Source organism: Manis javanica, chromosome 3 (assembly GCF_040802235.1).
Source record: "Manis javanica isolate MJ-LG chromosome 3, MJ_LKY, whole genome shotgun sequence".
In the NCBI taxonomy this organism is placed as follows: domain Eukaryota; kingdom Metazoa; phylum Chordata; class Mammalia; order Pholidota; family Manidae; genus Manis; species Manis javanica.
Window position 1 is genome coordinate 193,419,701 of NC_133158.1, and position 23,858 is coordinate 193,443,558.

General features: G+C 36.5%; 1 protein-coding gene across 1 annotated transcript in view; it reads left to right on the forward strand.

The window, feature by feature from the left end:
- The window catches only part of DCHS2 (dachsous cadherin-related 2), a 227,100-nt gene that overhangs the window by 152,436 nt on the left and 50,806 nt on the right, over positions 1 to 23,858 (forward strand). Inside the window, exons 6-13 of the mRNA XM_073232557.1 lie at positions 2,313 to 2,500; positions 3,795 to 3,894; positions 7,002 to 7,159; positions 8,229 to 9,072; positions 11,077 to 11,316; positions 17,466 to 17,600; positions 17,811 to 18,020; positions 20,101 to 20,958. Of these exons, the coding sequence (XP_073088658.1) occupies positions 2,313 to 2,500; positions 3,795 to 3,894; positions 7,002 to 7,159; positions 8,229 to 9,072; positions 11,077 to 11,316; positions 17,466 to 17,600; positions 17,811 to 18,020; positions 20,101 to 20,958 (2,733 nt within the window). The remainder of the gene's footprint in view (positions 1 to 2,312; positions 2,501 to 3,794; positions 3,895 to 7,001; positions 7,160 to 8,228; positions 9,073 to 11,076; positions 11,317 to 17,465; positions 17,601 to 17,810; positions 18,021 to 20,100; positions 20,959 to 23,858) is intronic.

Genomic DNA, 23,858 nt, shown 5'->3' on the forward strand with positions numbered 1-23,858 from the left:
TGTATAGCTAGAAAATAATCTACTGGTTAAGATTTCAAAATCACTGTATGGATGTATGTCTCCATTCTCATTTTGTTAGGGAACCATGATAAAAGGGCAAATACTTACACCAATTTTTTTCAAGTCCTAATTGTTAAGTATAAAAATGGTATGTTTTAAAATTTGTATTATACAGTCTATAAGGACTTTATTTAATTGCTGCAAGCACCTACAAACAAAATATGTTTTTACTGCAACCTGATGGCTGGGGAAACTGACTTAGATAGCTCAAGTAACATGCCCAAGGTCATGGAGCTAGTGAGAGGAGGTCACCACTTTGTGCAATTCCTGGAAGCACCACTATGTTGTAGCCTTTGTAAATGTTGTGCCTGCCCCATAGTGGGACAGAATTTGAATTCAGTTCTGATTAACTTCAGGCCTTTAGTCTAAAGTGCTTGTAGTGTGAATTAGGCAGCAGTGCCCCTTCGACCAGCAGGTGGAGCTTTACACCAGGGCATGTGACTTACCAGGAAGACTGCAAGCTGCATTTCAGCTCCCATTTACTCCTAAATTGAGTCCCCCTCTGCAGGGCACAAACTGCCCAGCTATATGGGATGGCCCTGCTTGCTTTTTACTGCTGTGTGCTAGGTGGTTTTGTAGTCTTCTATTCTGCTCAGTAATTTATCGATCTAAAATAAATTAAAATACACAGTTGGTTCCCCCATGATCTTCTGACTCCAACAGTAGGCCAGCTCCCAGATTCAAAGACCAGGTGTCCATTCCTAGAACTGCTGAATGGCTTGAAACAAGGAGCTTAACCTCAGAGCTTAGTTTCCTTACCATGAATACAAGAGATAATTTCTGCTCCATGTCCTGCTTTGAGGGGTAAAGAGTTAAAGTATATGAAGCAGCTTGAAAGACTGCATATTCCTGAACTGTTCCCATTCCCCAGGACTGGGGACTGTGCAGCAACACAGGGGTTGAGGTCACCCTGGAGAGCATGGCAGGCTTGTCACCCTGGTGCCCTGAGCAGCCTTCCTGATGATCGGGACCCTGGCTCCTGCAGAAGCCTGAGCCGGCAGCCCCGTGTCCAGCCCCAGGATGAGCCACACAGTCCTTTTCACCGCTGTCCTCCAAACAGCTGCTCCTTATCAGTCAGATTTGGTCTATCAAATAAAAGTCAGCTGACCATTAGGATTTAGGGTTTTCAGAGGAGAATTATACTTTGAAACTTTAAAAATGCAATTGTTGTGTGTGATTTTTGTTAAAGATCATGCTTGTAAATACCATATAAATATAGTTTATATGCTAAACAGACACAGTAAACAGTGCATTTAAGTTCACCAGTTCAGCAACTTACCCAGATTTTCTGTTTTGTTCACTTTTTCTTCTATACACTATCATTTCATTGGATGAAAAGGGTAAAAAATCTTAGACATAGCAATGTTAGGTGGTAGTTGCTTCATGTGTACTTTCTCACAAATAGATAATTTCATAAATAGTGAGGAAATGAATGCCTGGTGGAACTTCACAGCAGGAGATGGGCTACTGGAGTTAGCACTTGGCCTCCAATAGCCCTTGCAAATGGGCAGTGACAATTTTATGCCTGAGTCTCCGTGGCTGAGCAAGAATATGTAAAATAAGGTTTGTAAAGCATTAAGAGTTATTTGGGAAGCCACTACCCATCACTACACATATATCTGGTGAGATAACAATAAATTACTGTACATATAACAGACAAACTATTGTCTAAGGAATGTGCATGATTTTCAGGAAGATACTGTGACATTATGTTAAAGTTATACCAACTGCTGCACCTGTAATAATTTACAGCTTACAAAATAGTTTATTTCATTTATGGGCCTAGAGAGTAGTCTCAGAGAGGTCCTTCCATGACTGAAATAGAGAAACTGGAACCCCAACCCAGAAGCTGTGACACCTAGCCCAGATGCTCGCCATTGTTCTGTGTGGCAGTAGGAAGAGCGAGAGATATGGTATCGTGTTAAATCTTCTGATTTATCACTAAATTCCCACAGGGTATTTTATAATTTTCCCTTATGAATTCATTTTCTCGTTCACATGGTTGATGGTAGATAATGTGAAATACAAAGAATGACAAATTAAAAGTGTCATTTTCAGGAGAAACTTCAGAAAATTCTTTCGACGATAGAGCCCAACTACTAATGCGAGTGGTCTTGGAAGCTGTGCTTTTTACTCAGAGCTTTCAAATCTCATTTTCCTTTCTGTGAATTAGTTTGGATGTGGTTCCTAATGTCGACATTTTAGTACACAGTGTCAGCCTCTGTTGTTTCTTTGTGTTTTTGTGTTACCAGGTGAATTTATCAGCTGGGTGGCCCTGGATCACGAGCACCAGGCGCATCACCAGGTGACGGTCCTAGTGACAGACCGCGGCTCTCCCCCGCGAAACGCCACCATGGTGGTTTATGTCTCAGTTACTGACATCAATGACAACAGGCCGTATTTCCCACAGTGTCCCAGTGGAAAGGAATTACACATCAAGGTTTGTGGGGTTGAAGGAGCCTTCTAATGATTTTGTAATATTCTTAGTCATTTGTGCTGAGCACCATCTTGTGGTAGAAGTGTGAATTTATCAAATCAGTCTTGATGTGGCAATGCATACATTTCTAGATGGAGAAACTGTGCTTATGTCAAAGAAACCCACAAGTTTTTAAAAAAGGAAATGGTATGTGTGCCATTTGGGATCAAATATCCAGTTGTTTTATAATTAGGTAGTTCTGCCTGTTGTGTACAAGCATAATGATACCCATTACCAATGCTCAGACATGGATTGTTTTTCCAGTAATTTGCATGCATCTCTTTAAGGCAACTGATACACATCTCTAACATAGTTAAAGATAGGAGAACAATTGTAGCTCTAAAGTGGAGAGACGTGCATGTGAAGATAATAAAATTCAATCTTTTGGGGCACATGCATAAACTTCTAATTACATTATCTTTTTCATTTCCATGTTTCTGTGTATCTTATAATGTACATAATAATTATCACACTAGTTTATGTATATAATAAGTATATCTAGGAGGTACTCATACTTTTTTTAAATGAATGGTTATATGAATAAAAAGTTTGGAAGCTTTTACTCCAAAACAGTTGAACTGGACATTCAAATTATGCTTGGCTAGGCATATTGAACAACTCAGAAAAGACAATGAGGAAGTTAATAATTTTAAACTCATCTTCCAAAGCCATATTTAAGGAAAATTCTACGAAAGCAAAGTATTAAGATATTATCCTTATGATCTTAATTAGGTCATTAAAATATCCCACAGCTTAATTGGGCAGTAGGAATCTAAACATGGAGCTCAATTCTATAGGTACATTTCAATATTCCAAGAAAGTTCCTGTTAATTAATGAGATATGTTTCCTAAATGAGGTGTGTTTCCTGAAATAAGGCTTATGTTTATCCTTAGCATATTTTAGACCATTTAAAAAGTGTCCTGAGAAGATGGTGAATGGAGAAGGTACTAGAATTCATAAAATACATCCAAATCTAAGGTTGTTTACTCAATTTGACTTCCTTTTTTCTATCTAAATTAGCTCAGATGCCACAGATAATTTGTTCAAATTGAGTAAAAGATTTAAATTTGTAATGGGGATTCTTTTCATGGATTTACACACATACAACTTGTATATGGTAGATATTTGAATTATATGTGTATTTTAAAATAGTATAAAAATGCCTACTAGTCTTTTATTTTTTCACTTAAAAGATCCATTGAAATTTCTTTTCAAGATTTCACTGACTAATTTGTAAGCCATTTGTTTTAACCACAGGTTCTGGAAGGTCAACCAGTAAATATGTTGGTTACAACTGTATTTGCAAAGGATCTTGATGAAGGAAATAATGCAGAAGTTACATATTCAGCATCTTCAGGTAAAAGTCACTATCATAAAGGATTAAGGGTTTTTGAATTTCCTTTTTTGCCTACCAACAATCTATATTTTTCCGGGAAAACAGTTAACATTGAAGATAATATCAAATACGAAACACATTGGTTATTGTCTAGAATCACTTTCATTTCTAAAAAAGGAATTTAAAAGCTTAATGTAAGATCATAATAGTTTTTCCATTATGTTCTTCATAATGGAATCAACCAATCATCCACCTTAAGTGAATAATTTTTAATAATCTGGAATGCAAATTAACTTTCACAGCAAGTAATAGTAGATACAAATTGGTATTAAACATAAAGAAATATGATTATAAATACCAAATACCTATGTATCTTTGTGAAGACTAAATATGCTTAAGGTTAGAGTGAATCATACCTAAAAAATGTCACATGTGCACATACGTGTATGTGTAGGTAAAAACTTTACTGTGACGGGATTATGTTCACATTTTTCTTTTAGAATGCCCAGGCTTCATTCAGAACTGATGGATTTCAGTGATTAAGTTCAGTTGCCACTGTGTTTTATACCATTTTGAAAGATGCTCTTTGCTTTGTCATGTTTCACACAAACATAGGAAAGTAAGAGACAATACTGTCTTTACCTGCAGATAATCTAATTGTCCACACAGAGAACCCAAGAGATGCTACCGGCAAACCATTGGCATTAATAATATAGAAAATGTCAGGCAACAATGTCAACATACTAAAAAACACTAACATTTTTAAAACTAATCAGGTTTTCAAAAAATCTCATTTACTGTAACAAAGAAAACCATAAAGTGTAAGCAGATTTACCATAAAGATAATGAAGTTTAAGCTTCAGGGCCCGTCACTTTATGGCTCTTCTGAGATGGTAGTAGGGGTGCAGTGAACAATTTATACTTGTAATATTGTCATGTTTTTCTTAAAGAGGGCCCCTCATATTATATAAATTTCAAAACTCCCCAATTCAGGATCATCCTCATTAGGCGCATAGGCAGGAACATTTCAATAAAAGATATTCGAGACCCTTATGTAGAAAACTACAAAATATTAATGAAAGATCTAAAAGAGGAACAAAATGAAAAAGCTTGTCATGTTCATGCTTGGGAAGCTTCAACATCCTAAGGATGATATGGTGGATTTTCCAGAGATTATGAGCCTGCTGCAGATATACACACACACAGATCAACATCCTAAGGTATAATTCTTCTATAGTACCATTATTTAAAGCTCTGTGGCAATCAATTTGAATTACAAGTATCAATATGAACTTGACATATTTTAGTGTATATATGTGTATTTTCTGTCCCACTGAAAACAACCTAGAAACAATGACTGACAGAGAAGCAATGGGCACTCTCCTGGTCAGAGGACAGCCTCCCAAAGGCATTCTGCCTAAAGGACCAGGAGTCCTTGGAGAAAAAGCTGTCCCAGGTCAGGGGTAATTTAAAAGAAGAGTGTGTACAGTTGTTGCTTGCAATGGACAAGGAGGCGACTAGGTACCACTAGGATTGTGTTAGAAAGCCTCAGAACCAGCTTTAAGAGTATCCCAGTGTTCAAAGACAGGACAATTTGAACAACAATAAGGATATAATAGCAATAGACTGAAATCTTCTAATATGCTTAAATCCATGTGTAATGATTCTTGAAAGAGAAACTAAATAAAACTTTATCATAATTGGAGCACTGGAGGATACTAATGAACCAGCCCATTATTTTGAAGACTGTTGAATAAAAGTTTAGCATCAAGCATTTATCCTGACTTTGCACTGGGTTACCAAAAAAGTAGATGATGGGAGGTTTCTCTTCATCAACATATTCCAGCTAATAAATGAAGGAAGGGTGATAGATTCAGAAATTACATAGTTGACTCTTGAACAACATGGTTTTGAACTGCATGGGTCCACATATATATGGATTTAAAATATATATATATATATTTTTTTCCTATATATATATAGGAAAAAATTTTTGGAGATTCATAACAGTTTGAAAAAATTCTCTTTTCTCCAGCTTACTTTATTGTAAGAATACAGTGTATAATACATACAGCATACAAAGTATGTGTTACTTCACTGTTCATGCTATTGGCAAGGCTTCTGGTCAACAGTAGGCTATTAGTAGCCAAGTTTTATGGGGGACAGAAGCTATAGATGGATTTTCAGCTGAGTGGGGAGTTGGAGTCCCCTAACCCTGACTTTATTCAAGGGTCATCTGTACTTTACAACACTTATAGTATCTAGGTTGTGCATCAGTGAGACCAACCTCATAAAAAGAGACAGACATGTGCTTCTGAAGGGAAGCACAGAAGAGCACGTATGAAGTGGTCTTGCCCCCCCCAAAATTAAACCTGAGTCTGATTAATTCTCTAAATCTATGTCCCCATTTCAGTAAAACACAGAGGACAGAGCAACATATTAAACTACATGTTAGAGATAAGCGAGAGCAAAATCTAGTCCATAGGAAACTTCAGGATCCGGTTTTTTCAGCAAAAAGTTTCAAAAACAAAAAAAAAAGATGACTGGCAGGAATGCAGACTGAAGAGCACCACAAATGAGGACTTTATGTTGAACCTAATTTGACCTAAAATAAATAAGAAGGTATTTATGAGACAGTTGAAAACTTAAATGCTGACTAGATATAAAATTTAAAAGCTGACTAGATACTGGATGATATTAAAGAATCATTAATTTTTAAAAGTATAATAGGGTGATATGATTATGTTAAAAATGATCCTTAACCTTTAGAAATGTATTGAAATGTATGCAAAAGAAATTATAGGATTTCTGGAATTTGCATCAAAAGTAGATGGTGAAGAGAAATAGATGAATGGGGAAAAAAGATTAGCCATGAGTTGATAATTATGGAAGCTAGGTGACCAGCACATGAGAGTTCACTCTATCACTCTGTGTACTTCTTTATGTTTGAAAATTTCCATGACAAAATGTTTTAAAAATCTGCTACATTTCTTATCTGTCTATATTTTTAATATTTTTTATGTCCAAATGTATCTTTCAATTATAAGAAATATACATGGATTAATTAATTCTCTGTTTTCTGAATTGTCAATTACCATTAATTTCTTAATTTTTTTCTGTGTTTGCAGAGGATAGCTCTGACCACTTCAAGATTGATGCCAACAGTGGTGAAATAAGAACGACCACAATACTTTTGCATGATTATAGACCTTCCTACACGGTGACTGTAATTGCCAGTGACCAGGGAGTATCTTCTCTACAAGGACGAGCAGTTATTAATATTCAGGTATGTCCCATCATCACCATAAAATGTGGAAGGAAATTACAAAGGTTTTGTTTGAGTTTTATACAAATGCATAGAGTAAAGGTAAATTAAATACATGAATGCTTTTTTCAGACAGAATTACAGATAATGTGTGCCTTTTTATTATCATTCAAAAAATGATTAGACTCAACTTCTTATATTTTAACTCTGTATGGTTCCTGACAAGATATTTACCTTCACCACTATATATGGACATTTATGTTGTTTTGTTCATTAAGAACAAAAATTGTCTTCTCTTACTTTTTCCCACTTGTAAGACCTAGTGAATTTGCAGGAGAAACTTACATGAAAGAAAATGGCCATTAGTAACTCACGTAGGTTTTTGTAACTTGGGAAAGTTACTTAAGATACATATTTTAAGGCTTCACTTTAGTCATAATGAGCAAACAAGTTGTGGGAATTCTTCATCATAGAAAAGAATTCACAGCAACTGGTCAAAAGCAAGATGACTGTGCATAGCTAGATTTATTCATTCATGCACATGGTAACTAGTAATATTTATATAGGTATAACAATCAAGAATATATATCCCTGAGAATTATGTTTCCAAATTATATTTTTTATTGATTGAAGATATGTGAGTTAGGAGAAAATTCTATGTTGTAATCCCTCAAGTCTTTGGTTTCAGATAAAAAAAGGTCCATGATACAAAAATGTATACAGATGGCAGTCTGGATATATTGGTGTCCAGAATTTAAGGTAATTGGAGAACTAGCTATCCCACATTCTCACTGAAGAATCATAAGACTGTAGTTCAGCTTAACTATAGCATGACCTCACCAAATACCATTTCACACACTAGATGGGGAAATGGAAAATTCTGTACTTTCTTATCTCCTAGATGTTATACAGTTTTCAGTCTTCAGTGACACACTGAAATCCATAACAGAAAAAGACATTCCTGACCAATTAACATATGTATATCACACAAATAGAAGGAATTAACTTCCAAAATAATATTATCACATGTATTTGATACACCTGTTACATGATACGTTAAATTAACAGCTCCTCTTAATTCTTATTTCAGGTGATCCCACTACCCAGAGGGAGACCTGTCATTTCTCAGAACATTAGACATTTAGTTATACCAGAAAACTTGAAGCCTGCAAAAGTAATGAGCTTGATAAAGTCACCTGATCACCTTCCACATCATCCTAATGGAAAGTTACATTTTAGTATTGCTGCAGATGACAGGGACGGTCATTTTGCAATCGACAGCTTGACAGGGGATGTATTCCTTTCTAAGGAACTTGATTATGAAATGACATCTCACTATCTCATCAGGGTGGTGATTAAAGACCCTAGCAAAACCCCTCCCCTGAATAGCACAGTCTTCCTTAGTATCGATGTGGAGGATCAGAACGACCATTCCCCGTCCTTCCAAGAGCAGTTCGTTGTGGTAAGTGTGGAAGAAAATGTCCCTATAGGGACTCTGGTGCATGTCTTCAATGCCAAAGATGGAGATGGAAGTTTTTTGAACAGTAGAATACAATACTTCGTTGAATCCCACCACCCTGGAACCAATCCGTTTATCATCCACCCCTCCTCTGGCGCCTTAGTCACGGCGTCCCCCCTTGATAGAGAAAGAGTTCCCGCCGTCGTCCTGACCGTAACTGCGTCCGACCAGGCTGCGAACGTGACGGACCGGCGACTGAGGTCGCTGACTGCGCAGGTAGTGATTTTGGACGTGAACGACCACAGCCCCACTTTCATGTCTTTTCCCATCGCCCATGTCAGAGAGGATGCCATGGCGGGCTCCTTGGTGCACCACATATCTGCTCAAGATCCCGATGAAGGAAGGAACGGAAGAGTAACATACAGCATCCTATCGGGAGATGAAAACAGGGCCTTTATGCTGGACGAGGCATCAGGTATCGTGTGGGTCACTGGCGCCTCAAGCCTCCCTTTATCCTTTCCATTCTCCTCTGTTAAAAGGATAGTGCTCAAAATGCATAAACTTTAAAGAAATCTGACTTGATTTATTGTTCAACTTATATATATGAAAGGTATAGAAATTGTATTCCGAGAACCAACTGTGATTTTCTTGTTTATTAATATGGACCATGCTTGGAGCTCACTCACCTTTCACGGGATGGGTGTCCAGTTGCAAACTTCTTTGCCTCCATTATGCGTCCTCACAAGGTAGGAGATGATACCAAAAGTGAGTCAAGGTCGAACACAACTAATCGACAGCATTATTAAAAGACTTTAGATTGGAAATGTATCTTTAAGATAATATAAACATATTTGTAAATAGTTGGGCATGCATTTTTAAATGGTTGGACTGCGTTGGGTATTAAGACCTTTACTTCTCCATGAACTATAACATTTTCGTTTTGCAGAAGCATTTATTCACCATCAAGTACTTTGCAGAAATGTCACTCACTGTCACTTCACTGGTCTTGCTGACACCATGTTGCCAGATGACATCTGTGAAAGTTTTGATGTAGTTTGATGGAAGATTAAATGTACAGTGTCATTCTTGAGAAATTGGAAATGAACTTCCCTCAACTTGATTTTCAGGACATATTGAAGAGATGGACTGCCATCTCATTCTCTAAAAAATAGTCATCTCTACATGGCTCTTCAGGAAAAAAATCTCAGCTGTATATATTTGGCCCAGCTGCTAGTAAGAGCATTATTTGGAATGGGACTCAGTGTGTAGGATTTGGAAGTCATGATTATAGTTTGGCTATATACTGTTGGAAATTTTCATCAAAATATTTATTAAATCCTGTACATATGGTTCCATTCTGAGGCATGCATGAACACCACCTAAAACCCCACTGACAGAGAGATAGTCCAGACTCGGTTGCTGATTTCTTTTAGAGCTGGGGTCTCCAGGGACCTGTTTCAGCAATACTTAAAATGTTTTCCAAAATGGCTAAGAAAGGTCTACTTTGGATTGTTAAAGAGGATGAAGAAAACTAGAGTTGTGTCTCAGTAATATAGGTATCATGACGCTTTAACAATTGGAGTGGCTATTTCAACCGAGATATTTTTCAAAGACATAAACTGATAGTTGCTGAATGCATTCATATGAGACAATGCATTTTGTCTCTCATGAGGCTCCTATCTCTTATTAAGAAGATGTAGTAAGTTTTCAATTAATTTTGGCCCTGAAGTATAAAGTGAGAAGTAATCACTGAAAAACTATTTTATAAACTGAATCAGTAAGCCTATTTAATTCTTTAAAGAAAAGTTCTTACAGGATAAACATGTGTTAAAGAAGCAAACGGCAATCCTAGAAGAAAGAAATGTGCCAACTGAATTCATATAACAGCTGAATCTTGTGTGCAAGTCTTTATAACACTTTGCTTACATGCATTACATTCTTAAATGGCAGCAGGCATATTTAATTTGTGAAGTTTATTGTCTGTTATAAAGTCTTTACTATTTTTTGTTAATAAAAAAGACATTTAACTGAGAGTGGCATAAAGAGATTATAATCCTTTAACAAATGCTTGATATCTTAAAAAATTTAGCCACCCTCATTTTTTTGTAATTTGGCCACTTTTAAACATGAAGTGTCATTTGACATGAAAATGTATATTGCTAGACACTATTTTTTTAAATGAAAGTAGATGTTGAGTGGGTAATTTTGATGTAATCATCTCAGTAGATAATGGTATGTGATAGATGATTTCTGAATTCTCATTTGTTCTTATCATTTAAATTTGGGCCACTTTCCTGACTAAAAATCTGATCTTTTGATTCTAGATAATATATAAATTGAAAGTTGGCTTATTCAGGTTTACTCTTTAATAAAAAGTTTCTGCAGTTTTAGTAAGTTAGGTAAGTTAGGCACAGTAGAGTAAGCACGACTTCTCTAAAGAATATTTATTACCCATTGCTTGTGTTCCCTTTCAAATCAGGCTTACTAACGACGACTTGTCCCTTGGATTATGAAGTAAAAGCTCAGCACATTCTGACCCTTCTGGCCCGGGATGATGGCATACCAGCACTTTCTTCTTCCCAGACTTTGACAATTACTGTTCTCGATGTAAATGACGAGTCACCAGTATTTAAGCAGGACCTGTATGAAGCTTTAGTTAAAGAAAACCAAAATCCAGGGGAGTTTGTCACAAGGATTGAAGCTGTGGACAGAGATTCAGGTAACTTAAGAATATGGAAATTAGTGCTAAAAACAAAACTGGACGTAATTTCAACTAGTTATGGCCCAGGAAAATGAAAACAGTTGCTAGTTATCTCAAACTTGTGATGTCTCTTCCATAGCCATACACGTAAAAACACACACACATGCAAAGATAATGTGTGCTTTTATAACACTTAACTTGTATTGACCTTCATTATTACTTAGAGTGATGAATGCTTAATTAATACCTAATTAATTATACTATATATGCAATTTTATATGAATTAAATATCTATAATGTATATATATATGTAAATATACATACAAAATTATACAACTTCCAGTTGTACATTATAATTTGACATCTGTATACACTACAAAGTGATCAGCTATCACCTACAATTGACCCTCTTCACCTCTTTCTCCCATCCCTTATCCCCCTTACCCTCTAATAGTCACCAACCTGTTCTCTGTATCTATAATGTTCTCTGTATCTATAAGGTGTATTTTGTTTGTTTGTTTTTGTTTTTTAGATTCTACATATGAGTAGTTTGTCTCCCTCCTTCTGCTTATTTCATTTAGCACAACACCTTTGAGGTCTATACATGTTGTTGTAAATGGCAAAATTTCATTCTTTTTTATGGCTAAGTAGCAGTCCATTGTGTATATTTATTCATCATGTCTTCTTTATTCATTCATCCGTGGATGGACATTTAGATTGTTTACAATATCTTGGCTATTGTAAATAATGCTGAAGTGAACATAGGGGTGTATATATCTTTTCAAATTAGTGTTTTCATATTTTTAGATAAACACCCAGTAGTGAAATAGCTGGATCATCTATACTTAATTTAATAATAAGTAAGACAGTTCTATACTTAATTTTTTGAGGAATCTACATATTGTTTTCCCTAATGGCTGCACCAATTTGCATCCTGTCTACAGTATAGGAGGGTTCCTTTTTCTCCACATCTTCTCTAACACTTGTTATTTTTTATCTTTTTGATAGTAGCCATTCTAACAGGTGTGAGGTGATATCTCACTGCTGTTTTGATTTGCATTTCCCTAATAGTTAATGATGCTAAGCATCTTCCTATGTGCATTTTTTTAAGTTGGCCATTTGTATGTCTTTGGAAAATGATTTTTCAGATCTTCTGCCTATTTTTTTAATCAGGTTTTTTTGGTGTTATTGTTGAGTTGTATGAATTTTTTACATATTTTAGATACTAACTCCTATTGAACATGATTTGCATATATCTTATCTCACTCAGTATGCTATCCTTTTGTTTTGATGATGGTTTCCTTCACTGTGTAGAAAATTTTAAGTTTGATTTAGTCCCATTGTTTATTTTTGCTGTTGTTTCTCTTGTCTTTGTATTCCAGTCCACAACAGTGTTGCTAAAACCATTATCAAAGAGCTTCCACCTATGTTTTCTTCTAGAGATTTTATGATTTCAGTCTTTAATCCATTTTGAGTTGGTTTTTGTATATGTTGTAAGATAGTGGTCTGGTTTCATTCTTTTGCATGTGGTTGTCCAGCGCTCCTAATGCCATTTATTGAAGAGACCATCCTTTTCCATTGTATGTTCTTGGCTCCTTTGCTGTAAATTTATTGTCCATATATATGTACGCTTATTTCTAGGCTTTCAATTCTGTTCCACTAAACTGTGTGTCTGTTTTTATGCCACTACCATACTGTTTGGTCACTATAGCTTTATAGTAGAGTTTGAAATCAGGATACCTCCAGCTTTGTGTTCTTTCTCAAGATTGCTTAGGCTATTTGGGATCTTTCATGGTTCTCTAAAATTTTAGAATTATTTGTTTTAGTTCCGTGAAATGTGACATTGGAATTTTTAGAGGGATTGCATTGAATTTGTAGATTACTTTGGGTAACATAAATATTTTAGCAATATTATTTCTTAGAATACAGAAGTAAGCCCATCTGTTTAAATTCACATTTCTGTATTGCAACTGTCATTACATAATCAGCATGTTTTGTTCTTTTTGTAAAAGAATTGCTATAGATGTTTCTACGGAAATTGTTCATCAATAGAGTAAAATATATATTTCCTTAAGCTTCTAAACTAAATCACATATTAATTGCTTTGCCATTTTGGAAAACATCATCTTTTAATGCAATGCATTTTACACGAATTTGTACATAATGATGCTACAAAAACTTTCAAGGACTAACCTAATTTTCTTTTCTTTGACCAGAGTGGGGCAGTGTGATCAAAGAATTTTTCTTACTAGGCTCACAAACACCTGACTGTAGCATGTTAACAACTGTTGATCTCAACCCATGCTTAAAGAGTTTTATTTAGTACATTTCTGGTAGTGTGGTTCTTAGGGTGAAAGAAACAACAGAACATATACATAAACTTTGTGTTTCAGAGTAATTCCAGTTCAGTAAAGTTCTCCTATAGTGCTCTCTGGTATACTTTGAGCAACATAGGGCTCTGGGCAACACAGAAATCATTTCCCAAACCTGTTACTGATGTTGTGTGATTTAGCAATCAAGTATGTAAAATGCTTCTTCCCCTTGATCTTATTTTAGCTTATTAGTTTTTTTTTTGTAGTGGACTGTGCTGAAAGGAGCTCTTTTGCTTAATGTTGAGAAAGAAAAGAATGTCTCTCAAATTTTGCTTGTATCAACTAAAGATTATTACCATGAATCTGCTTTCTGATCTTTACTGTTAAAAATGCTTAGTGTTAATGCTCTTTTAGAATGAATAGTCTACAACCTGTTACTTAAATTACATTGAAAGTTCATTATTCTAGAGATTATGGTTTGCCGGACAGAGAATTCAGGTGCCAAATTATTGTTTTTCTGGCTTTGCATTTATGAATGTTTGAAATACACATTAGCATCTTCATGAGTCTTATATACCTTCACAGATTTTGGAGACAATTTCAGTTTACTAGAAATCTCAGTGTTTTTAATGAGGCCAGATGTGTTAAGCAAGTGGTTGTATAAATGTATGTGAATTTGTAGGTATCCACATGCATTTTAACCTATTTCCCTTTCTTCAATCCTTTTTTTTTGCTTGTTCAGTTAGAGCAATGAAACAGGATTATGTATGAGAAATGACGTAGTCATTGGAATTTATGAATGGTTTACCTTATATTATGTAAAAATACTATAGCATTACTTAATACCAGAATGCTCAACATATGTTTTCTAGCATTCTGCAATGCAGTTTTTAAAAATGTAAGCCGACAGTGTTGCTTGGCATTCAAAACTTATGGGAATTTGAGCATTGAATGTTTATGATGTATGACTCACACTAGTTCTAACCGGATTTTTTTCTTGTATTAAATGGGGAAAACAAATACCAGGTTTTAACTAAGATATTAAAACTGCTACAGTCTGCTGCTACCAACAATAACCCCATTGTTAGTAAGAAAAGATTTACCGCAAGGGCTCCCCTCCCCCAGTCCTGGGAGGAATGGGTGCTCCACCAGGGAAGATGACACACCCCCAGCTGATACATTTGCTCAATAGTGGTCAATACAAATAATTTAACAGTACAGTGCCATACAAGAATGCCAGATTGTATAATGAGAGCTTATTCTCTATTCCATAAAAAGATGTGTTCTCTATCAGGGTTTATCTTGAATAAACTTTACACCAGGGCGATTTCTTGGAAACTGTCTTGAGCTGGACATACAACTGCACCCTGCACCCAACGACCTGCATGTGCAGTGAGGCAGGAACACTGCCATGACAGTGTTGCATCTATTTCGTTGAATCTAAAACACCATTAATTATAAAATGCATCTAACTTCAAAAATGTTCAATTGTGCAGGAAAAAATGTGTCTTAGAATTAATGAGATAGTAAGCAAACAAAAAAACCCAGTAAATACCACTTATAACTTCACTCACCGAGAGACAGTCAGTGTTAAAGCTTTGATAGAGTCTTATTTCATGTGATACATGATTTTTTGATTGTGTAACTTTTCGCTTGTCTGCCTGCCCTTTAGGCAGTGGATTTCTCATGGATTCAGGACATGTTTTATTCACTTTTATCCCAGGCTCCTAAGATAGTGCAAGCTATGACATAGGAGCTCAGAGAATATTTTTGACTCTACAATCTGAGAAACTGGAGCATCTGTGAAATAAGCTGCTTCGAGTTGCCTTTATACTTTAGGATTCATTCATGTATATGTTCTTTTATTCAGTTAACCAGGCATGGTTTTATTTTTGCTTTAGAAATGCCTGAGCTGTGTGGGCATTGTACAGCTGAGGAATTACATAAAAAATGATCTTCCTAAAAAGTAAATCTGAAAATAACATTCCTCTGGTCAGAATGCTTTATCAATTCTGCATGGTGAAGAGGATAAACTTTTATTCTCTTAGCTTAACAACAAGGCATTTTATGAAGTGACGCTAGCTTTACTTTCTATCCTCAGCCCCTATCACTGTCTGTCCCATGACTGGACTGTTACGTAAGGGATAAAAGCTATACAGAATGATACGAATAATAAAATCTAAAAGTTTCAAAAAAGTCAGGTAAATATTGGGCAAAGCACATTAGAGAATAATGGGAACAGTGGGAGGAAGGGAAAATATAAAGACTTCAGTTTATGTTTATCTGAAGACATTTTCTAGGTTTGACAAGTGTTGGAATTTAAAGTGTGTAATATACAATATTAGGTGTAATATACAATAAAGTCATGTAATAAATGAGTGTTTTTGTTTCAAGAATAAAAGGTCCAAAAATTAAAAGGTGTTTTTCTCCGTCTAAGCTCCTTGACGACAGAGGGCGTACCTGTTGGATTCACCACCATCTCTTTGGCAGACAGCACTATGCTGGACACCTAATTTTGCTCACCAAATATTTGAGAAATGAGGAGAATGGATAGAAGATTGTATTATTCCCGTGTTCACAGTGTCATAAAAAATATAGACTGGAATAACAAACTTTACCAACCTGAAATTTTTAGAAATTCTGCTTTGGCAATAAAAGAGATTGTGATCATTATGAGATCACAATAATCGCTATGATTACTAAATAAGTATTACCATGCTAATATGCCTAATGGTAAATGATAGAATTTGGTGACCTCTGACCATACCATGCCAAATATATTGTTCCTATCTTATTAGACTTTTTCCTCAAGGTCCTAAAAATGCCTGCAGATTATCTCAAATATCCTTTCTCTTTCAAATGACATAGTAAAAAAAAAAATGTATTCTTATTCTTATATGAAACTAGCATTATATTCCTCTCCTTCCAGACTATATTATACCCACTAGACCAATAGTGGGATGAAAATTTACTTCTTAACATTGACAAGATCGAAATTTATGATTGAAGTTTTTGTTGTTGTTGTTAAGGCCAAAGAATAGTATGTCATCTTTTATTATATATATATTCCAAGTATTATATGTATTCCTAGATTCTTGTCAGTTAAGAAAAGAAGATAGGAAAATGATCAAAAGGAACTAGTGTAAAGTGCAAATAAGCTGCACTAGCAGGGGATAAACACATTAAAGTTAATGGTATGAATCACATTCATAACCAGTGATGGAAATGATGTGATACTTCACTCAGGGAAGAAATGAAACCACAAAAATATGGGAAGGATTATTTTCAAAATGCGTAATAATATGGCACCACATTTCTCACTTCAGATAGGAGACTAAGGACTAAGTGGAAGGCCAAAGGAAACAGTAGTACCCGTACGAGCAACTCTGTGCTCGCCTCCTATGCTGGAGAAGGATCAGAGTACCATTAACTGGGCACAAGCTTTCAAATAGAGGGTCAGTCTACAGGAACTGTCATTTGCCCTGCAAGCTTATAATTATGTCATTAAATCACAATCAGGGGTGTTAGAAAGAGTAATTAGAAATCTGTTGTAGGGTTGCACACTCATAAGAAATTTTTTATGGAAGGGAAAAAATCTTAAACATTCATTGTGGGGAAGTCTCATAAGACTTTTGAAAATCAAGCATTTCAGCTCATGAGGCTTTTATTTAACAAGAACAGACAGAGTTTTGTGGGGTTTTTAACTTTTTTTTTACCTCACCTTTTTTGAAGGTTATTTAAGCATCTTGCCTTTTTCATCTACGGCCTAACCTGTTCATAGAGGAAAGAATAGAAAAACAGACGGATGGTTTCCTAAGGGGTAATTACTAAATTTTTCTTTATATTTTCCTTTAGGGATCAATTCCAAGTTTCAGTTTGAAATCATGCCAGGTGTTGCATTTGGGTTGTTCAAGGTAAACTCTGACACTGGAGAGGTGGTGACAGCCATTACACTTGACAGAGAAGTTCAGGAAGTCTTCACCCTTCGAGGTAAGGGATTGCTTGACGATGCTAGCCAGGTAAAGATAGGCAGTGGGAGGTTTAGTGGTAAAATCTGACATTTCAGTAGAATGTCTTTAAATAATACATTATTAACTCAGGGCTACCCTGTCAGTTTGGTCTGATGTGGTCCAGGTAGGGCCATGTATTTTAGGTATGAATCAATGGCCATGATGTGTGCTATCTTTTACTCCACGCCAGTATTAGCACGAGATGGGGGAATCCCTTCACTGTCAGGCACCACAACGATTCTTTGTACTGTAGAAGATGAAAATGATCACACCCCAGAGATTATTGTCCCCAGTCACCACGTTGAAGTTCTGGAAAACCAAGAGCCACAGGTTGTCTACACTGTTTTCGCCTCTGATATGGATGCTGGCAATAATGGAGCTGTCAGGTATCATATAATTGGTAAGTATTTTCTTTATTAAAATTCCTTTCAGGATACTGACTGAGCTGGCACACATAATGTGGTGATTACTCTGCATTCAGGGTCTATTGCAGTGGCTACAAAACACACACCCAGTGAGAGCTGATTGGTACCATGAGTGTCCTCTCTACCTCCATTCCACTGGCACCCTGAAGAAATGCCCTCCAAATTCTTTAAAAAATTGCCTATCGACAACTTTTGTGAATGTTTCTTTACTACCACTTGTGGATGTAGAGATGGTATAGAGCTTTTTCTTATCCTTGTTCCTTTTAAGGAGCACTTATTTTTGTTATTTTGAGCAATCAAGATTTTTTTCAGGCCTTTCATTTTAAAAGGAACTTAGAGAACATGCACAGATGATAAGTTCCCAGATCTGAATACCAGTGTGTACTTCAGATCTCCAGCCACACCCCAGGGACCGAGGTCTGTAGGGATTTCTGCCCTAGAAGATAATTTTGTGATATTGCTCCCTTTGAATCAGAGGCATATGGCTTTCTGGCAGAATGATGTCAGTATTAGCATGAGCAGCTTGAGAGAGCTGAGTGAAAGAGTCACTTTATCAGCTATAAATGCCATAAAAATGTAGGTTTGACCCCTATGTTTTGTACAAGTAAACTACCATGTTTTATGAACAAAATACAAATGCAAGTCCCTTCTTCTCAGCCCCCAACACTACCTATGGCTCTTGTTTTTTCTGAATGTCACTCCACTTCTTCCCCATATGACTTTGTGGACTCCAGTAAATTCCCACAGTGTTGGGAATAATGTGCTTCATTCACTATGCCCTTATTGGGGAGGAAAATTTTCCTCTGCAGTTCAAGGTTCTCCTATCTGGCCTAAGAATCAAATTGACGTGAGACAGAGTAACAGGAGAAAATCAAGTTTAGTTGCACATGTAGAGGAAATCCACCAGACATGAGATTCCGACCACAGTCAGGCAAATGAGGTACATATATATCATCCTGAACTAAGGAAAAGGGTAGGGGCTTGGGACTTCAAAGAGAAGAAAATCAAATTCATAGAAGTATAGAAGGAGTATATATTTGGTAAACAAATATTTGCTGGGCCACACAGAAACAATGGGACATAGAGAAGAATTTTACGGAAAAATTTGGTGAATTCCTCCCCATCTGCTATTACTAGTTCATATCGTACATTGTTATCCATGGTGACAGCTCTCTTCCTGGAGCAGACCCTACATCTAAATTCTTTTAGAAAGTTAGGAGGAAGGTTTAAGTTTCTTTCTGAGTCTTTTGGTCCTTGATTGTTTCCAGCTCGGCATCCTGGGATGGCCTGCCCTTGGCCCCTACACCCTCATTCAGGCGTATACCTGCATCCAAGAAAATGGCCAGCAAGCCATTGAACCATGTTTTTCCTGGCTGAGTTTCAGGGTGGCTTCAAAATGTGTTTGAAAGCATTTTGTCCCTGTGTTCAGTTTTAACTTTTATTCCACTTGGGACCATGAACAATAAAAAGGGGAAGATTTTCCTGAAAGTTATAGAAAAGAATAAAACATCATCTTTGTTTATATTATGGCAACAAACAAGCATTCCACAGTCTCTAACAGAAGTGTTCTGATTCATGCACAAAGTGTCTGTAGTGCATAATATCTAGGAACCTACTACTCTCAGTCTTTTAATTTTTGATTGATATAAAAAATGGACATTATATCTTCTTTCTTATCACTGCCTACTATTATCTTATTATAAATAAAACATACATTTTGATCCTCTCAAGAGGTGAATTATATGAACATAAAAGATTGTAGATGCACATACAAAAAAATCATACTGCTATAAATCAGTCAAAACAAGTGTTCCAATTGTTGATTAAATTAAGATAGATGTTGAATTGTGTAATTTTGTTTATTTCCCACTAATAAAAGCTTCATGAGAGCCGGGACTTTATCATAGTCATAGCTATATGTCCTTAGTACTTACAAAATACTAGGATATAACCATCAGGAAATAAATATTTGTTGCATGAAAAAATATATATAGCTGGCAAATGGGCCACTGCTTTTTCAATTCAAATGGATTTTGAAATTTTTTTCTTTAATAGATGGAAATACTGATGAGTACTTTGCAATTAATGAAACATCAGGAGAACTGTCACCCATTCATCCTTTGGACCGAGAGCAAGTCAACAATTTTACCCTTGTCATCCTGTGCTCAGATCTGGGGGACCCACCCAGGAGCTCAATAGCACAGCTGCAAGTTAAGGTTTTGGATGACAATGACCACAGCCCCTCCTTTCCCACACTTTATTACCAATCCTCTGTGAGAGAAGATGCTCAGGTGGGAACAGTGGTTCTTGTGCTGTCCGCGGTGGACAAGGATGAAGGCCTGAATGGACAAACTGAGTATTTCCTGACAGGGGAGTCTTCTGACACGTTCACCATTGACCCTGCGGCAGGCATATTGAGAACCAGCCGTGCCCTCGACCGAGAAGCCAGATCGCTGCACACGTTGAGGGCTGTAGCCAGAGACTGTAGCATCCGGGGTTCAAGAAGCACCACAGTAATTATAAAAGTCCACGTCACTGATGTTAATGACAATGACCCAGTTTGGGAACAGAACCCCTCTGAAATTTTTCTTTCCCCCCAGTCACCTACAAACCAGACAGTGACCATTCTGAGAGCCAGTGACCCAGACTTGGGGCCCAATGGAACTGTCATTTTTAGTTTTGCAGAGACCCAGTCAATTTTTTCCATTGATAAATATACAGGAGAAATTCAGCTTCAGCACAACCCATCATCAGAATATTTTCCATTCTGGCTGCAGTTAAAAGTTATGGACCAAGGGCTTCCGGCTAGGACAGCCACTGGTCTCTTAGTCATTCACATGAAAGGAGAAGATATAAAGATTTCCTTCAGCCACCATCTGTATGAAGGGTCTGTGATGGAAAATTGTGATTCAGGTGAGTGTCCTCTAAAGTTTTTTGTGTATTGCAGTTGTTTTGGCAAAATGCCTATTAAGGTATGCTTAAAACAATAGTGCTATTGCAAATTGAGTTAAAAAGTTTTGAGTCCAGCCAATTGTTGGTATGTCAGTTTTCATCCAAATTAGAGTATTGGAAAAACACACTCAAATATAGCAAAACACGTGCACAAATCTTAAAGATAGCAAGGATGGTAAAAAAACCGAAAGATGACTCTCTCAGGGCCTTTGAATTCTCTGTTAATTTAAGTTAACGATCTCAAAATAAAATCCCCTTTTATATAAGTGTTTATGAAACCTTAACACCTGTACATTTCAAAATACTTTCTTGGAAGTATAATGGAAGAGGAAGTATGCTGTGGCTAAATGTTTGGGCTCCGCCTGGATTTAAATCCTGACTGTGCCACTGTGTGTTCTTGGGTAGCTGAATCTCTCTGAGCCTCAGTTTCCTCATCTGCAAATCAGGAATAATGTTTGTGCCAACCTCATTAGGTTCTGATGAATTAATAAGCTAGCTCATGGAAAACACTCCAAACTGTGTCTGCCACATAGTAAGCGTCTAATAAATAGGAACTGCTATTATTAATATTATGACTTCCTTTTGGTACAGTGAGCAGTGGCTCTCAAACAGTGCAGTAATATCTGATCTTCAAAGAATTCAGCACAGATTACACAGCTCAAAACAGGCATCTGTGAATGATAGCCATTTTTCTTCATAAGGCCAAATTCTTTTTTCAGTTATTTCCCTATTCAAATTAATGTCATAATGGGAAACATTAAAACATTAACTTATCTTTCTACCCCAAAGGGAAAAGTCTTCTTTGTACATAGTTGTGAATAGCAAGAAATTCAACCTAGGCCAATATACCTAACTAAAGAGTAGAGTAAATGAATCTTTGAATGCTTCAGCTGGCCGGAGGGCACAGCACAGGAACTTGGAGACTTGGGGAGGAGTTAGGTTGCTCAAGGTCCGTGTGCCGTTTCCTTGGTCATGTCATTTTCTTGTCTGCATTTTGTCATTTTAGCATGACTTTGTCTACTCCTCTGTAAACCATTATTTAGAACCTGCATTCTTCTGAAATTGATTTACTCATTTCATCGTGAAAATATTTGTTACACATTATACACTGCCTTTCCTGTGAAAAGAGACTATTCCATTTAATATTGAACATTAAATTAGGGTCATTGTCCTGCACTAGAGGGGGTGAGGGTTTAGTAATATGAGTAACCGTTGATGTGTTGTATTTTTGGAACCAACATAAGATTGTATATCAAGGATACTTCAAATTTTAAAAAATAGGGTTTTTCTCAGTTGTGGATTAGTAACCTGATTTTGTTCCTTTTCTGAATTATGCTGATTCCACGGGTTGCTTACTCAGAAGGCCTGTTATTGATTCTGCATATAATTAGGAGTAAATTGCAATTGTCTTCATTAAATGAAATAATAGTGACTTCCTAAATAAGACGGAAATTTCCAACCTCCTCTATTCTTATGTTAATGAGACGTAGACATAGTATTCCATCTTAAACAATGTGACATACTCCCTAGGACTGTATTTGTATTCTTCTTAAAAGGCATACATCCCAACCCAAGAGCAGAACCTGACGGAAAGCAAAGTTAACATGTCCTAAATAATATAGCACAAAACGTAATATATTAATTATTCTTGAAATCGATACAACAATATCATAGACTCTTTGAGCCCAGCCCACCGTCTGCAAAGTAGATATAAATACCTCACCTTAAATGTTCCTGACATGTGGTCCTTACATCTCTACTTGAATAATTCAGTGATTGAGAGTTAAGGACAATGGTTCCTGAACTTGGGTGGGAACGAGTGATCTATGAGCCGCCCATGAACGTTCTTCCTCCTTAGGTCTGTGGTCCAGAAACTGTTTTTAACAAGTTCTGCAGGTGATGTGATTGCATGGCAAAGTTGGAAAACCCCTTCATTTGAAAAGTCACTCATACGTTGAACCTGGATCTGCCTTCTTTGTGTCTCTCCACAGGTCCTCCGTCTCGCCCCAGAGCACCCAGCTGCTCTACCCAGGCACTCTTCAGAAATTTTATTTGCTATCTCAATGCATTTTTAGTCTGTACCAGGTACTTCTCTACTAGGATAGATCAGTGAGCAAGAGGTCTAAGATGTTTGCCTTGGGAGGCTTACATTCTATCAGGGATAGAGAGACAACATCAGTGAATGAAATAAATAACTGAAGTTTAGCATGTGTCAGATGGTGATAAGAGTTATCAAATAAAGAAAAAGCAGAGCAGGGTAAAAGGGAATTGGGAATTCTGGGAGATGGGACAAGTTGAGATTTTAAATAGCAGGTAAGGGCAGGCATCAAACAAAGGACGTTTGGGCAAAGACTTAAGGAGAGGTGGTAGTCATTTGTATATTTGGGGGCAAATCATTTCAGAAAAAGAGGAAAAAGCTAGTGGGGAGCCTGCATAGTTTGTTCAAAGGACAGCAAAGAGGACTGCATGCCTGACAGCAGAGTAAGCAGGGAGACGAGAGTCCAGCCGTGAAATGACGCCAAAGGACTAGCAGGTTAGACAGAGCATTAGACAATCAGGGTACTTTGGCTTTTACTCAAAATAGTTTTCCCTTCTCTAGTCCATTCAGTTATTCATCACATAATGGGGTTTCTAATCACATTCACATCCAAAATAAATTCTACAGAGTAATAGGCATGAAATATATTATTCCTCAAAAGAATTGGCATGGAAGTCATCACTGTTGCACATTTTCATGTTAGCAAATGAAATTTCTAAAGATTAAATAATATACCTTGGCTTTTCCTAATTGCTAGGATATCCTTTCTCAATTCACCCAGGATCAATTTGCTTAGAGAATGAAACCAAAATAAAAATCAATA